Below are 14454 nucleotides of genomic sequence, written 5' to 3' on the forward strand. Positions count from 1 at the left end.
CAAATTCTTCGAGATTAATATTTACTTAGGAGTCATCGTTAATTATGTTTTTCAGTTGTAACTACTTACAATAACATAAACGTATCTATTACTGACATCTCAATGTTTGATACTGAGTCATCCAATTAGCGCTGGCTATCTAATAGTGTTGTGCGGTTTATCGACGTTTTTACCTATTATTTTTGATACTGGAACTGCACCTTTATTGACGACTAGCTGTTCCCGTGCGACTTCATCTATACTATTATAATAAAGCGTAAACACACACTTTTTTGTTGCCTAAGATGTCAGCAATTACAGCATATTTTTCAACAATTCTTCAAAACTAAATAATGAAATAAAATTTTTATAATTATATTTCATCCGCATATAATTATGAAAATTTAATTTTATTGTTTACATTTGTCAAATTATCAATTGCAAATGTCAAAATGACATCATGACAAACCATGGCAACCTTGCTTCCTTGATGTTGGCAGCAACTTATGGTCTCTTTCCCACATTAGGGTTTTTATCCAAAATATTTACCTTCAAAGTTTAATAGCATGAAAATATATAGCCTAAAGCGTGACGTAAGTGTAGGGCTTTTTATTAAAAAAGAATTATTGAAAAATATGCTGTAATTACTAACATGTTAGGCAACACAGAAGATTGTGTTTACGCTTTATTACAATAGCATAGATACTAACGGTATACAAAGGTTGAGGAAGATCGAAGAAACTATGGATGGAATGTGTGAAAGAGGATATGCTTAAGAAAGGAGTGGAGATACGACGGCTGATAGAGATGTATGGAAGAGCAGCACATACTGTGCCGACCCTCTGTAAGGGATAAGGGCAAGTGGATGATGAGGAACGGGATAGAAGATCATGATCTCTCGCAGTGGCTTAGCAGGTTTCCGTCCTCCAAAACTCAATCATCCGTCTTCTCAGTCACTTCTAGATGTCACCTTTCACGCAATCTCTTTCTATGTCTACGTCTACCGGTACCGCTCTACCTATTCATAACTAACGTCCTTCTTGTTAAGTGAATAAAGGGATAGATGATGTACAGAATACGCTAATTTTGTTTTTTAAATCTATCGAAATCTAACGACCACTAGTGAAGTGTGTTTATCTTTAACATGAAGATATATCGATAAAGTTGATCAAAAGATCGTCCACACAGATATCACGAAAGCTCTCAATCTTGTTTTATCAGAATCTCGAATCTAACAAACGTCAGCTGTTATCAAGGATTAACGATAAACGCATTGGTTTTTACGATTTATATTATTTACAGTCAAAGACGTTTATTTCCTACCCACATTATCTTTGTTATGTCGATAGCTAGCATTCCACAACCGTGCGGTTTTCAATACGAATTAGGGTCCTTCAAGAAGCGAGCCTATAATTTCCTGAAAGACCAGCAACGCATTTGTAGTTCCTCTGGTGTTGCGGTAAATGGGCGTCGTTGACCACCTCTCCTCGCCGTTCGTTTGCCCCCTTCTATAAGAAACAAAATCAACTATACATCCCCACCGAGAGGCTCGGAACCCTAAGTAGAGTAAGGCCTTAGTCTTTATGTGCGTCTCCTCCGTCAATTAAGGGTAGGCAACGCATCTGCAATTTGCAGATGTTTATGGGCATCAGTCGCTTTCCATTTGTGGATTCAGGTAGCCGCTTGCTCGTTTGCCAACCTTATATTATAAAAAAAAAACACGCTGGCCAAGTGCGGGTTGACTTCACAGATGTCCTTGAATTTCTTCATCTATGTGCTGGCACAATGTTCACCGTAAAAATGTTGGGTGAATGTACATATGAAAATTCGGAAAATTGAAATACACATTGGTACAGGATTCGAATCCAAGACATGTAGACAAGTCAAGTGCTTAAACTAGGCACCGATATATTCCCTACCCACTGTAATTAAGTCGAAATTTAGTCATAGAAATATACTAAAGCGTGGAATTATAGCTCTTATGGTGATTGTTATACAAATCTCGATTTTAAACGGGAAGTGAATTAAATTCTTTATCCAAGGCATTCCAAAGATAAACAGACAAATATAAAAATAAAAGATAAGTTTATCTTTCTTATATAAATGCGTTAGTCTTTTAAAATTCGTACTGAAGGAATTATTACATAAGCGTGTTTGTTTTCAGAAATATGCTTTTCATTTATCTATACTGATGTTATAAAGAGGAAAGATTTGCATTTTTGTATGTATTGAAATAACTCAAAAACTGGTCTTGATTTCAAAAATTTTTCACCACTAGAAAGCTACGTTATCACTGGGTAACTGTATTTTTTAATTTTGGGCCGGCAAAGTCGCGAGCAACAGTTAGTACAATAAACGGAAACTTCAGAAACACAGTGGTAGAGCCCGCTTTAACATCTTCGCACGAATGGATTTGCCCGGTGTAATACTACGACCACACAGAAAATAGACGTAGAAGCAATTCCGCGTTTCGTCTGATAAGTGTGGTGCCGGAGGCCTAATTTTAGTCCCTTTCCCTTTCTAACCTCTTCTTACGAGCAAAGGATGGGAAGAAAAAGTGGATTTGACGGTGGAGGAGTCGCATAGTAAAGGGAAATGTCCTCTTTATGTGCGTCTCCTCCGTCAATTTAGGGTAGGCAACGCATATCCAATTGCGGATGTCTATGGGCAGCGGTCGCTTTACATTTCGATAGATTCAGGTGGCCGCTTGCTCGTTTGCCACCTTATATTATAAAAAAAAAAACAGTATAAATGAGTTGCTATTCTACTTGGCTAAATTGCTACAATAGAACAAACTAGTCTTATCTAAACCGTTGTAACGCTTCCCATACAACGTAAACATCATAACAAACCATTACCAAATAGTTATAAATAAAATTGAATCGACCCGTCCGTCCGTCGCGCCTACAATTACGTTGATTGAATTCAATGAATGGCGTATGACAACAGGGGGGCCACAATAACACAAACAAACCAAATGAATATATAATACAATTTAATTTTGCGCATTTACTTAGTGAAAGTCACAGTAAAAGTTATAGTCATATGCATTTTTTACTTTTCCATTAACTTGATGAAGGCTCGAAAATGTACATCACTAGCTGTTGCTCGCGTCTTCGACTGCGTGAAATTAAAAACATAGCCTATATTCCTCATTGCTAACGTAGCTTTGAATGGTGAATGAATTTTTGAAATCGGCCCAGTACTTTTTGAGTTATTTTACATACAAAAATGCAAATCTTTCCTCTTTATAATATTACTAGCTTTTGCCCGCAATTCCGTCCGCGTGGAATTAAAAAAAGCGAGCAGCCTATATGTTCTTCCAGACTATCTTCTACTTCTATGCATAATTTCAAAGAGATCCACTTTAAGCAACGCAAATGTCTGCCCGAAATCTGGAATTTTCCATTTGATATTACAAACAGACACACCAATTTTATTATATGTATATATGTCAGGTCTGGTTTATTTGAATCTACCTGTTCTGTACAGTTTGGACAGTGACGTCATAGCTGATTTCCTGTTATCGATCTCGCATCAAGCTTTTGTTTGCGTGAGTTCAGTAGCACCATATGACCTCATTCGTCGATGCATTGTGTTTTTGAGTCTGACTCATTTGTCTGATAGGAATTTGAATAGTGTTCTAAATTCGTTCCATACCAATCCATTGACTAAACTGTACAAAACTGTTGTGCGATTTTTTCGTAGCCTTCAACTGTTTAGTTGCACAGTTAAAAATCGAGTGTTCGCACCTCTATAACCTCATAGGACTCAAAACGCGACTGAACAGTTGTGCGATAGTTTAGTCAGAGAAGTGCGAGCTCTAAACGACTGAATCGATTTTGACGAGATGTCCAATTCGTCTTCTTCGGTTTGTCATAGGGTATATCGACACAAAATATAAATAGCAGAAGCAAGAATTGGGGTATTTCCCACCAGTGGCTGATAAAGGCTCAGATTAAAAATCACGTTACATGAAATACAAAATTCTTGTTCCACTGGTTTAAAATTTAGCAGACAATTTCAATCTGGTAAAAAAATACAAAAAAGTGAAAACATCGATTACAAATCTGATCCGCTTTTTTAATTTATTTTATTATTTCTGCGTAAATGTGACAATATCAAGAAGGTGACTGAGATGACGGATGATAGAGTTATTTGGTGGAAACCCGGTGCGCCGACCCTACCAGAGTAGGATAAGGCAGGGGAGATGATTGCGTACATTGAGACAATGTACAAACATTATGTTACTTTTACCTTCATAAATAATTAGTCTGTCAATTGTTTGGTTTTATCGCTTTTCAATTCGCGTGTAACCCAGTTATCAAGGTTGGATGACAAAATGACCTTTTAGTTATTTACTAGCTATTTCCCTGAGGTGCACTTGTTTTTTTAATTGAAAAAAAAAATAAATGCGATTTTCGTTAATAGCAACGCAAATACACCATTTTCTGGAAATTTGTAATTCTTCTTTTGATATTACAATCAGACACTTCAATTTTATTATCATCATCACCAGCTCACTATACGTCCCCACCGAGGGGCTCGGAGCCTACCCTAATAAGGGGTGTCTAGGCCATAGTCAACCACGCTGGCCAAGTGCGGGTTGACTTCACACATATATTTGAATTTCTTCGCCGATATGTGCAGGTTGCATCACGATGTTTTCCTTCACCGTAAGAATTTTATTATATGTATGTATAAATTTAGAAAAAGATGTTGTTGAACATTTGTTTTTATTTAGGAATAAATCAACGTTAATATAATGATACGGCTGATTTCTCGCTTAAATATTTACATAGGTATTGTGATATAGTTAACATAGTATTAAATGCAAAGAAAACTGTTATCATATACTGTTTGCAGATATATTTAGTTCTTTAGCACTTATACTTGGGCAATGTCATAACAAATATCATATAAATATTATAAATGCGAAAGTTACGTTGGATGGATGTTTGTAACCTAAACGGCTGCACGGATCTTTATGAAATTTGGCACAGGTTTAGAGCTTAGTCTGGAAGAACACATAGGCTACTTTTTATCCCGGGAATAGTTACGGTTGCCGTGGGATTCATTAATATAGTTTTTTTTAATGTTAACTCTATCATTCTGCAACGGTTCAACATATCTTATTGAAATTTGGCACAGATATGAAACAAAGTCTGGAATACACATGGAATAAATTCATCCTCGAGAAATGTCCGGTTCCCGAGGGACACATAGCTTTTTGTTATTCACAAAGTTCCTATGTTTTCTAATATCACGCGTACGAAGTCGTGGGCAAAAGCTAGTAAGTATATAAATGTACTGTACAAGTGTTTGAAATCTAGGTCTTAAGACCTAGATTTTAAAGTGTTAATACCTTAAGATAATAATCTTTATCAATGTTAATTAAATAAAGAGGAAATATTTGTTTAAATATCTACTTTTTCCTCTCGTTCAGGAACAGGCAAGTTTTAAAAAGTTATTACTTGCTGCAACTTTTTAATTTTTACTCAATAACTATCCCATGCTTCTTAAGCTTAAGGGACAGATCTACAAGTCCATCATAAGACGTGTCGTATTGTATGGAACTGTATGTTAAGATGGATGTGTGGTGTGACAAGAATGGATAAAGTAAGAATGTGTACATTAGAGGAAGTTTGAAAGTAGCGCCAGTGGTGGAGAAATTGAGAAGCAAAAGGTTAGCGTGGTATGGACATGTTATGCGACGAGACGATGAGGACATGACCCTCTACTGAGCTGATTGGCCAAGAGCTTGACAAAGCATATTTTGTCAAGCTCTTGACTTGACTACGACTGTATCCCCCCCCCCCCTCCTGGCGCCAAAGCTGGAACCGCCCTTGAGTGATGGTTTGTTTTGCATTTCATTATGGTCCAGTCCAGTGAGCACAGTACAGATAAATTTAAAGTATTTGCCGTAATATCAGCGGGATAAAATGGAATTAAAATCCTTGTTTGAATATAGTTCATTCGTTATAATACTTCTTGGTCTGCTTTAGATTCCTGTCTAGACGTAACTCATCGACTTGGTCGTAAAAAATCGTATCTCATTTTATAACATGATTCATTTTACAGCTCTCTTAGCGTAATTGTAATAAACTGGAATATAAACGTAACCCAGATGTTGTTTCGCGCCATTTTTTGCCGCCATTTTACGTTTTAGTGCCGGTAAACGCTGTCTGGGTGCGCTTGGCGTCGCGCCAAAATGGCGGCCGCTGTGCGTCCCGAAACGTCACGAAATTATTTATTATTCAAGATTCTTTGCCAAGTTGGACAGTTACCATATTGCATAAAAACCGTGGACAAATATTTAATGAGCGAGGTTAAAATTGTATGGAAGTGACAATATGTTTTGATAAGTCACGTGCTGGAGGTATTTATTTCCATGCCAAAATGCACATATTTAGTCGATTTTAATAGCGATATCGCTTATTAAAAGTCACTGTCTAGATTAGCACTTTAAAAAATTGGCAATTATTTACATATTCGGCAATCAGCTCTGTATTTGTTTTAAGCGCAGGGTAAAATTCAGGACCATCTCGTAACAAATAAAGCGTAGAAATGTCCGGAATTTTTGTCTAAAAGCATAGCCATTCTATCTGCGAATTCGCGTTATTCGAAAACATAAGAAATGTGTTTTTTGCCTCCGCTAATTCATACTCGTATTCTAATTATAATTTAGTTTGGTCTTAATGTTTTAACGTCAGATTCTTAGAGCGCGCGCACACCTTTGACTAAACTATCGCACAACCGTTTAGTCGCGTCTGATTCCTATGAGCTTATATGGAAACTACTCGATTCTTAATTGGGCAACTAAACAGTTAAAGGCTCCGTAACAATCGACAATCGCACAACAGTTGTGCGATAGTTTACTCAAGGTGTGCACGCTCTAACAGTTACGTCCACTAACTTTTATACATGGACAGGCTGCAGACAGCAGCAAAGCTGTGGAATTTTGTACCTATTGAATTTACACCATTTTAGCGCTAATAAAATACAGTCAATGATCCGTATAAATAGATAGGCGATTGCTTGGAAATGATTTGATTCATTTTGGCACTGACGGTAGCGGTCGTAGATTTATCCATCTATGGACATCATTTTAGTATTTGGCCTTAAACAACTTGATTTATTAGCTGAAATATAGGACACTGCGTGCCAGTGGGCTGGAGATATGAAGTAATTAATGACTGAAATTGCCGAGTCCATTTTACTTAATGGTGTAAAGAAATTAAACTCGGCACTCCCATTTCGTGATATAGTAAACTATAGAGGTAACAGATTTGACCTTTTTACGAAATTATATAAACTTTCACTGCGTTACCCATAAATAGTTCTATAAAAACAAGGACAGGATAATCAAATCGTATTTGCATATATACATATAATAAAATTGGAGTGTCTGTTTGTAATATCAAAGGAAAAATTCCAGATTTCGGGTAGATATTTGTGTTGCCTGATAACGAAAATCGCATTTAAATTTTTTTTTGTCTGTCTGTCCGCAAGCCGCGTTTTCCGGGTAATCTCCAAAACGATTGAACCGATTTTGACCGGACTTTCACTGAAGGTTAGCTGACATAGGCGGGCATGTTATAGGCTATTTTTTTGAAGTCGCGGGCAACAGCTGGTAAATAATAACTTTAATAATTTTTTTCGGAATGTATAACTCATTTTTGTTTTCATGCCCGCTATTGCATCCGTGCGAAATTTAAAAAGAAATAAGTAAAGAAATAATCTCTTGCAATGTTTTTTATCTTTAACAAACATCGAGAATCGTTCAATCCTATTGGATTGCATAGTAACATCATAACATAACATAACATAACATTCCTCCATACAAACTTTAATGTATCTATACTATCTTCTATACTATTACAATAAAGCGTAAACACACACTTCTTTGTTGCCTAAGATGTCGGCAATTACAGCAAATTTTTGAATAATTCTTTTTTTAATAAAAAGCCTTACACGTACGTCACGCTTTAGGCTATATATTTTAACGCCTTTAAACTTAGGGGGTAAATATTTTGGATAAAAACCCTAATGTGGGAAAGAGACCATAAGTCGCTGCCAACATTAAGGAAGCAAGGTTGTCATCATGTCATATCATTTTGACATTTGCAATTGATAATTTGACAAATGTAAACAATAAAATATAATTTTCATAATTACATGCAGATGATGTCACACGGGAACAGCTAGTTAGTAATAGTTAAGGTTGTTGTTGATGTAATATAGATTATCTTATGCCTTGTAAGTGTTAAATATTTATTTAATCTTATTATTGGAGTACTGGCTTAACGCCCGGTCAAGTACTATTGGCCTATTTATTCCAAGTAAGCACTTGTATTAATTATTGTTTACTAGAGCGATTTAATTTTATTTCATACTGATACAGTAGAACCTCGATAACTTCAAAAAATAATATGTTCTCTTCCCATTAGAGCCCAAAACATCTATAATATACCCTTGATAACTTAAAACCTCTATAACTTTAAATATTTTGTGTTTCCCTTGGACTTTAACTTATCGAGTCTACTGTATTATAAATGCGAAAGTTTAGATGGATGGATGGATGTTTGTAGCCTAAACGGCTGAATGGATCTCAATGATATTTGGTACAGATGTACAGGATAGTCTGGAGGAACACATAGGCTACTTACTCGTTTTTTTTTATTATTTCAATTTCACGCGGACGGAGTCGCGGGCGAAAGCTAGTGTTTTATAAATGCGAAAGTTTAGATGGATTGATGTTTGTTAGAGTTTGTAGCCTAAACGGCTGAACGGATCTTGTTTAAATTTCGCATAGATTTAGATAGACTGAAAGAACACATCGGCTACTTTTTTTTAATTCACCCGGACGAAGTCGCGAGCTACAGCTAGTATTAATATAAAGGTCAAGACAATATTGTGTGTACTAATATAAATTCGAAACTTTGGAATAATGGATGGATGGATGTTTGTGACTACATGTTTCCAAAAATGCTTAACGGATCTCGATGAATGGAACAGATATAGAATACTGTCTGAAAGAACACAATATCTCATCATCACCAGCTCACTGAACGTCCCACCGACGGGCTCAGAGCCTACCCTAAGTAAGGGTGACTAGGCCATAGTCAACCACGCTGGCCCACAGCGGGTTGGTTGACTTCACACATATCTTTGAATTTCTTCACAGATATGTCCATCATGATGTTTTCCTTCACCGTAAGAACGTCGGGTAAATTATGTACATATAAAAATTCGAAAAAATCGAAAATCACATTGGTACAGCGGGATTCAAACCCAAGACCTGTAGATTTACTATTTTTTAATTCGCGAACAAAGTCGCGGGTAAAAGCTTGTTTATAATATTAGTGACGATAAACATATTTAAGTTATAGTCCATTGAAAAATTGTATATGCGATAAAAATTACGTGTTTATTACGATTTTAGTGAAGTAAAGATTTTAATTTATTGATGGTATTATCTATAAAATATGTTTTAATGTTTTTCTGATAGGAAGATAACGTTTTTCTCGAATTTATAGTCAAAGAATTTAATTCGCGACCCACTTATCGACTACTGTCACGAGCTATATTGCACGTATGTTGCTATGACGTATTTAAGAAATACAAGTGGTCAAACAAGAAAATCCGGTGAGAGAAGCACTGCTTTCGATTCTGAAAATATGTCAAATATAGCCATAAAAGTTAAAATACATGACTACAGAACAAAAAGGGGTTTATGACATATTTTGTCAGACTATCCTAATTTAGTTCAATTTGTCTCCTCGGGGTTAGATATCCATGTCGGTGATAGCTTTATGACTATCAAATGATTTGAAAAGGAAATGGATAGGAAATATATGTCCTCGACTAAAATAGCGCACAACTGTTTAGTCGCTCTTTGATTCTTATGAGCTTATATGGTGCGCACAATACTCGATTTTTAGTTGTACAACTAAACAGTTGCTGCGAAACAATCGACAATCCCTAGCTTAGTCAAAGGTGTGCGCGCTATAAGGGTAGCCATATCTATACTAATATTATAAAGAGGAAAAATTGGTATTTTTGTCTTTTTGTATGCATAGAAATAACTCAAAAACTACTAGGCAGATTTCTAAAATTCTTTAACTATTCAAAAGCTACTTTATGTCTGTGTAACATAGGTTATATGTTTTAATTTTTTTAATTCCATGTGGACGAAGTCGCGAGCAGTAGCTAGTAATAAACAGTTACTAACAATTGTGTCTTGTTACAGATCAGAAATCGAAAGCGATGACGACAATGAGGTCGACATTGACAATGTTGACAAAAAGCTGACAGACGCTAAACTGGAAGTATTCGATGATATCAAATATCTCGATGATTTGGACGTCAACCGACACGGTGTTGAACAGAGCGATCTCATTATTGAAACATTCGCATATCCAACGAATACGGATAAAATAAGAATTAAACGTCAAATTGAAACAGATAATACAACTGAATTGGATAAAGGGGATGTTACCTTAGATAATGCGTCTGTGGTAACAGGTAGTCTAGGAGCTAAAGTGTTTACCAATGGTAACGTGAAAGTAATGGGTTTAAGAGTGGAAGAAGGAGAGAAGCCTAAAATAGTAGATGGTTTACCAAGTGTTTTGAGAGAATATCTGTTTACTGTAAGATTGTTTGGGGAAGGATTTACTGAGAGCACAGAAATTGCCTTCACTCATATACCAGCGGATTATGGAACACAATGTGTGTTTCTTCTGCCCGGAGAACATAAGGTAAGGTTTACACCCAACTAGCTATCGCTCGCAACTCCATCCGCGTGGAGTTAAGAAAAAAAAACACAAAACCAAGAGCCTATGTGTTCCTCCAGACTATGTTCTACATCTGTGCTAAATTTCATCCAGATCCATAGAGCCATTTAGGCTACAAAGTCTAACAAACATCTATCTAAACTTTCGCATTTATAAGTATCACTAGTTTTCGCCAGCGACGTCATTCGCGTGGAAATAAAAAAAAAAACAAAAGTGAGCACTCTATGTGTTCTTCCAGACTATCCTCTACGTATCTACCAATTTTCATCGAAATCTGTTCAGCCGTTAAGACTACAAACTCTAACAAACATCCATCCATCTAAACTTTCGCATTTATTATATTAGTATGATTAGTGTGATTGACAAAGACGGTACGATGTATGTTGCATTTTTAAGTATGTAAATTCCGTTGTAACGGCCTACAATCTAAAAGACTGTTCAGATTTTGACAAATGAGGTGTCATTTGACTCGTATTCTTCTCCGAAGTGTCAAGGGGTATATTACATCGGAAAAAAACTCATATATTGGAATTCCTCATAAACGAGGTTTAGGCTAAGCGCCATCTGTAAATGCCTTTTCTAGGCAAACAGTGGCCATTCAGTCACAAAAAAAATCATACATCGGATGGACGTGAGAATTTATACTTCACTGGCTTTTTGTTCTTTAACCGACTACCCAAAAGAAGGAGGTACTCAATTCGTCTGTATGTTTTTTTATCCATTAAAACCTGTCAGTCACATTTTGTAGGTAAAATGTTAACAGTTGGACTGTTAGTTAATGTTTTGCCTTCACAGGTTATATTAAGATTGGGCGCACACCTTTGGCAAAACTATCACACAACTGTTTTGCGATTGTCGATTGTTTCGCACCCATTCAACTGTTTAGTTGCACACTTAAATATCGAGTAGTGTTCACCATATAAGCACATAGGAATCAAAGCGAGAAACAGATTTGCGTTAGTTTAGTTAAAGGTATGGGCTCTTGAACAATTAACAAATTAATATTGAAATCTGTCCACCAGGTTAAGGAGATAACAGAAGATTCAGCACTGTTTGAATTGATAGCACCAGCATTATCCGAAGACAACCGATTCTATATCTGTGCTAGAAATGCCAACGGCTCCTTCTACCACCAAGGTAGTGAACGATGGAAGATTCTAGCAGTTCACGATAAACTGCTCCCTCTTTGGGCGTCTTTGATTCTTATCGTCATCCTCTTGATGCTGGCGTCCCTCTTCTCCGGTCTTAACCTTGGTCTTATGGCTTTAGACAGAACTGAATTGAAAATCATTGCGAATACAGGAACTGAGAAAGAAAGGAAATATGCTCGCGCTATAATGCCTGTTCGTGCTCATGGGAATTATCTTCTTTGTACAATTTTATTGAGTAATGTAGCTGTGAACAGTACGTTTACGGTAATTTTGGATGATTTGACGTCGGGTGTGGTAGCGGTTATAGGGTCAACTCTAGCGATCGTGTTTATAGCTGAAATTACCCCGCAAGCTATTTGTGCGAGACATGGATTGCTTATTGGTGCGAAGAGTATTTGGATTATGAAGGTAAGTTTATTACTAGCTGTTGCTCGCGACTTTGTGCACATAAAATTTAAAAATGTAGATTATGTTATTCAGCGATGACGTAGCTTTCTAATGGTAAAAGAATTTTTCAAATCTGCTCAGTATTTCAAATCGTACTAATCATTTTTTTTTTGGCGTTTGAAAGGGAATATTCCAAAGATACCTCGCCCGCAAAAGGAAGGCAGGGTTATGTAGGATTTGACCCAAAATCCCCTTGGTGGCCATCAACAAGTGACAGTTGAAGGTTCCGGGATCAAGGAACACAACAGAACCGTCGGCTATACATGCAAATCTATCCTCTTTATATGGGCGTCACAGCCATGTTATGCTTTAATAAAATATAATCTTCATTGCCTCTTATGTTTTCTTCCAATTTGCACAGAATAACCTTACCAATATGGCCGTCGTGTCGTCGAACTAATGCAACACCCTTGTTTTGACATCCGACTAGTATCCGATTATTAACATAAGCACAATTACGACATTTTAAAACCATGTCATAAATATTTTAAATAATGTTTTGGACAATTACAAAGCTTATATCGTTATTTCAAATTATGACAAATGATATTGATTTATAGCACAGACTAATAACCTTCAAGAATACAGAATACATCAAAATAGTTAAATAGCTAACATTTATAACATCGGTATAGATTTTGATTTTTTGGCAAAATTGTATAATATTCTTCAACTGAAGTAAATAATCGATCTCTGTATTATTGATTTTACGTGTTTGATTATTATTAGTGAAAATATCATCTATATTCTATCTATACTATTAAAGAGGAAAGTTTTTAATACTTTGTTTGCAATAGACTCCGAAACTACTAAACTGATTTCGAAAACTCTTTCATCATTAGAAAGCTACGTTACCAATGAGTGACATAGAATATATTTTATTAGAAAAAAAGGTTAAAAAACATTAATAAATATAGTATTTTTAATCCAGGCGAAACTGGGTCAATTCATTAGTATCGAATATTTTTAATACAAACCTTAGTACTTTAAATATTATTAATCCGTTTAGAAAGATTTTAGGGTAAAATTATAATGTACTAGCTTTCGCCTGCGACTCCGTCCGCGTGGAATTAAAAAAAGTGAGTAGCCTATGTGTTCTTCCAGGCTATCCTCTACAAGTGTACCAAATTTCATCGAAATCTATCCATCAGTTTAGGCTACAAACTCTAACAAACATCCATCCATCTATAATTTCGCATTTATAATATTAAGTATGAAGTTGACTGTATAGGGTTTTTTATATAAATAATTATTGTGTTTGTTTTTAGATTGTTATGGGTATATGTGCGCCCCTAGCATGGCCTACTAGTAAACTCCTAGATTACTTCCTAGGAGAAGAGATTGGTACGCACTATAACAGAGAAAGACTAAAGGAGTTGGTCAAGGTAGGTGACATCGTAAACAAAGGCTCCTATGTAAACTGTAGTAAGTCACAATTTTATGATTTACAATGTGATGTGTGTGTGACCATGCTATCCAATTCTAGAAATCCTGAGAATGACTGAGAGAATCATTAACTCGATTATCGATTTCAAAATTTCAAATGTTCTATACATAAAAAGAACTCTCAAACGATATTTCTTTCCTCTCAATTTCAAACGATTCTCTAGCGATTTGCATAACGGATGTTATATTATATTACGAAGTAATTTAAAATAATTATTAATAAAAAAAAACGGATGAATATTGTTTTTAAAAGTAGAATTGAATGTTTGCAACATATTAATACAAACAATAATTATGATGTAATTAAAAAAAATCATCTAATTTAAAAGTGACTCCTAGTTAATTACGAGACACCGTTGGAGACTTGGCACTCCGCCGACCGCCGACAACCGAATTAACCTCCAGTTTATAAAAATATCCACAAAACTGACTCCAGTCGACAATTTCGCACGGATTATTCGCATTTCAGACGTAACAAGGTTAAGAAATATACAGATACCAAAATTTTAATACATTAAAATAAAGATGAAATTGTCAATAATTATGATTTGACAATATCTTAGACTATTTGACACTTTTTTATTCATTCTATTATTATTTTCTTAATTTTATTCACAATTGAATGGGCACACATA

At 35.6% G+C, this 14454-nt stretch overlaps 1 protein-coding gene across 1 annotated transcript in view; it reads left to right on the plus strand.

Annotated features, from left to right (window-relative positions):
- Window positions 1-14454, plus strand: part of LOC106103924 (metal transporter CNNM4-like) — a 34949-nt gene that overhangs the window by 7788 nt on the left and 12707 nt on the right. Inside the window, exons 2-4 of the mRNA XM_013283840.1 lie at window positions 10232-10739; window positions 11798-12334; window positions 13642-13758. Of these exons, the coding sequence (XP_013139294.1) occupies window positions 10232-10739; window positions 11798-12334; window positions 13642-13758 (1162 nt within the window). The remainder of the gene's footprint in view (window positions 1-10231; window positions 10740-11797; window positions 12335-13641; window positions 13759-14454) is intronic.

This window comes from Papilio polytes, unplaced genomic scaffold (assembly GCF_000836215.1).
Source record: "Papilio polytes unplaced genomic scaffold, Ppol_1.0 DF823693.1, whole genome shotgun sequence".
Taxonomy (NCBI): domain Eukaryota; kingdom Metazoa; phylum Arthropoda; class Insecta; order Lepidoptera; family Papilionidae; genus Papilio; species Papilio polytes.